At 33.9% G+C, this 2,482-nt stretch overlaps 1 protein-coding gene across 1 annotated transcript; it reads right to left on the bottom strand.

Moving 5' to 3' along the window:
- Positions 1-650: 650 nt before the first annotated feature.
- Positions 651-2,482, bottom strand: LOC142613390 (embryo-specific protein ATS3B). The gene is made up of 3 exons (XM_075785732.1): positions 2,189-2,482; positions 1,921-2,028; positions 651-1,116 (listed from the first exon to the last, which is right to left on the bottom strand). The coding sequence occupies exons 1-3, from the start codon at positions 2,312-2,314 to the stop codon at positions 793-795; spliced, it is 558 nt and encodes a 185-aa protein (XP_075641847.1). The 5' UTR covers positions 2,315-2,482; the 3' UTR covers positions 651-792.

Genomic DNA, 2,482 nt, shown 5'->3' on the forward strand with positions numbered 1-2,482 from the left:
CAAGATTTCACATGTGCTCAAAGCAAAGCTAAACCCATAAGGCCATAACACAAGATTTCATAAGTAATACAAGCCAAGCCAGGCTTATAATTAAAGAAAACCTCATTTTCTTTTAAAACTAGACATCTATTTTTGGGGTCATTTTATAAACTATAGGCCGATTGGAGATTTGCTTATGGTTATGGACTAAGCAACATATTACTTTCTCTTTGGAATCTCAAATTAAAAGACCAATAACAAGAAAATGCTCAATTGAAGTATGTGTGATAGAATCATGTGAGATTTGTCATTCTATACGATCCAACTCGCGGACCCATTTCAATTATTTTTACAAGCAATTGCAGTACGATTTAGATCAATTATGTGGTGCAAGATCGTAGGATCCGAGTTGTGATCCTAACAATTATGCTTATAATAAAGTCCATCACACATGCATTTGAGAGAAATTGGCAAAATTTGGTAATGTAATAGTCTGCAATTACCATTTAGAGTGTGCTTGGCAACCCAGCGAAAAATAATTTTGGCACTTTTAAAGTATATTTTATTATTTTGACAGCCCCACACTAAATATTAAAAAGATAAATACATAATTTTCCCCATGTTTTTTATGGTACTTTAAATAAATAAGCAATTAGCAAAGCGCATCCAAATTATTGAAAATATTTCAGATAGTTCTTGTTTTTTTTAAAAAAAATACTTTACAAAGAGAGTGCATGAAAACATCAAAAGACTGTAAGAGAACTTTGGCATAATACAACAAAGAAATGTAAAAGCTTAGATTGAATACAACAATCACATGAGAGCGCTAAGAACAAGCCCTAGAATCACATAAATGAACCAGCTCCAGGTAGAAATCTGGTGCGAAGAAGAAGAATTCTGACACAAATTAAACCCATACCAAATGTCACCAGGGATAAAGGTGTTGTAGTAAAATGTAACAGCTCTAGTATTGTAACCATAGATTTTCACACTATCTGGTTTCCAACCATCTGGTCCAGTCCTGTAGAGGTACAAATAACAAATCTGGTAGGCACATGGTCCATTTATCTGAAAGGTATCGGACGAACACCGTTCGAAAGCCCTCGTCGATGGATCGTCTATCCTCGGTGCATAAATCTGATGATTAATTTTTAAAAGATTAAGTACAAACACTAATTACTTGATATCAAGCTTCATTGATGGATTACATACAAATTATGCTCTTGGACCTAGTTTTTTTTTTGTGGTAAACATAAGTTTAGGTGAAGGGAGGCTACCCATACCAGGGTCAGGCAAGCCGTTGGATTCAGAAAAGACTTACATTGGACTTATAGATTGCCTACTAAGGAGGACTGCTAGTAGCGGGACTCAAACCTAGGCCTTTTGGCCTAAGCATTCGAGCCTTACCAACTAAACCAACCCCGTTGGCGACCTAGTTATGCATATAATTTTGAGAAAAAAAAATTAACACCCATTATTTAAAATTTTGTTCATATGTTTTGGCAATGTGTGTGCATACACTAAGAAGCTAAAACCATTAAACATTTTTCAAAATGAAAAGAAGCTACACAAACTGGAAATCATTTTCATATGCGACCTATTTTCTGAGAGATGAGAGATCGAGCTATAGACACGTCACCATTACATTTATGAACTACAGCCAATTTGAACTATGGCCTAAAATATGAAGAAGATCTACAATATAATTATTTTTTCTATTCAGCAAAAGAAAATAAAAATCTAAACTTTTGGGTATTTAATATATAAAAAAAAAAAAAATACACCCATCGATAGCAAAATTAGGAATCAATTTTCAATAATGTTTTAAAGGAAGTGCAAATTTAAGTGAATATCACAATCGAAATCTGATTATCCAGAAAATAAAAATCATTAAAATTAACGAAATAAAATTGAGAAATGATTGGAAGTGAAAAAAGGAACCTGATTGCCATAAGCGTCACCAAAAGAAATACTGATCTGATCACGCGTGTACTTGGAGGAAGAACAGCTTGTTGTTATAACAGCCGTGTAAGAACAGCTTGTCACACTCTAGATTTCAGAACCAAAAAACAAGAACAACAAAGCTTTGATTAATTCAAAGACAAATAACAGAAAAACCAAACATAAAAACAAAAGTGGACAAAAGAAGAAGAAGAAGAAGAAGAAGAAGAAGAAAAGGGTCTTTGTTGTTTGAGATGAAAAACTGTACCTGGATATAGGTGATATTGAAGGATTTGTCAGCTTGGGCTGGTAGCGTCGAAGATTTGGCTTCTGAGATGGTAAAGATTAAGGCCAACTGAAGCAGAAGAAGAAGAAGAAGAAGAGATTTCTTCATCGTTCCAAGATGGCGCTTTGTGTTTGGAAAAAGTTCAAAGAGCCACAGCTTTTCTAGCTCCAATCCACTACTATTCTATTTCTAGGGGTTTTTTTTTTCTTCCAACCAAATTGATATTTTTGATTGGTTCCTTTCCATTCCGGTTTCCTAAATGTTATACTTTATATA

The sequence above is a fragment of the Castanea sativa genome, chromosome 10 (assembly GCF_040712315.1).
Source record: "Castanea sativa cultivar Marrone di Chiusa Pesio chromosome 10, ASM4071231v1".
In the NCBI taxonomy this organism is placed as follows: Eukaryota; Viridiplantae; Streptophyta; class Magnoliopsida; order Fagales; family Fagaceae; genus Castanea; species Castanea sativa.

What these genes read in the sequence shown, in the direction of transcription:
- LOC142613390 (XM_075785732.1), bottom strand. Translation starts at nt 2,314, where the DNA reads ATGAAGAAATCTCTTCTTCTTCTTCTTCTTCTGCTTCAGTTGGCCTTA. An exon ending in TCAATATCACCTATATCCAG is followed by an intron (nt 2,029 to 2,188) that starts GTACAGTTTTTC and finishes TCTGAAATCTAG; the next exon opens with AGTGTGACAAGCTGTTCTTA. An exon ending in GTGACGCTTATGGCAATCAG is followed by an intron (nt 1,117 to 1,920) that starts GTTCCTTTTTTC and finishes ATTAATCATCAG; the next exon opens with ATTTATGCACCGAGGATAGA.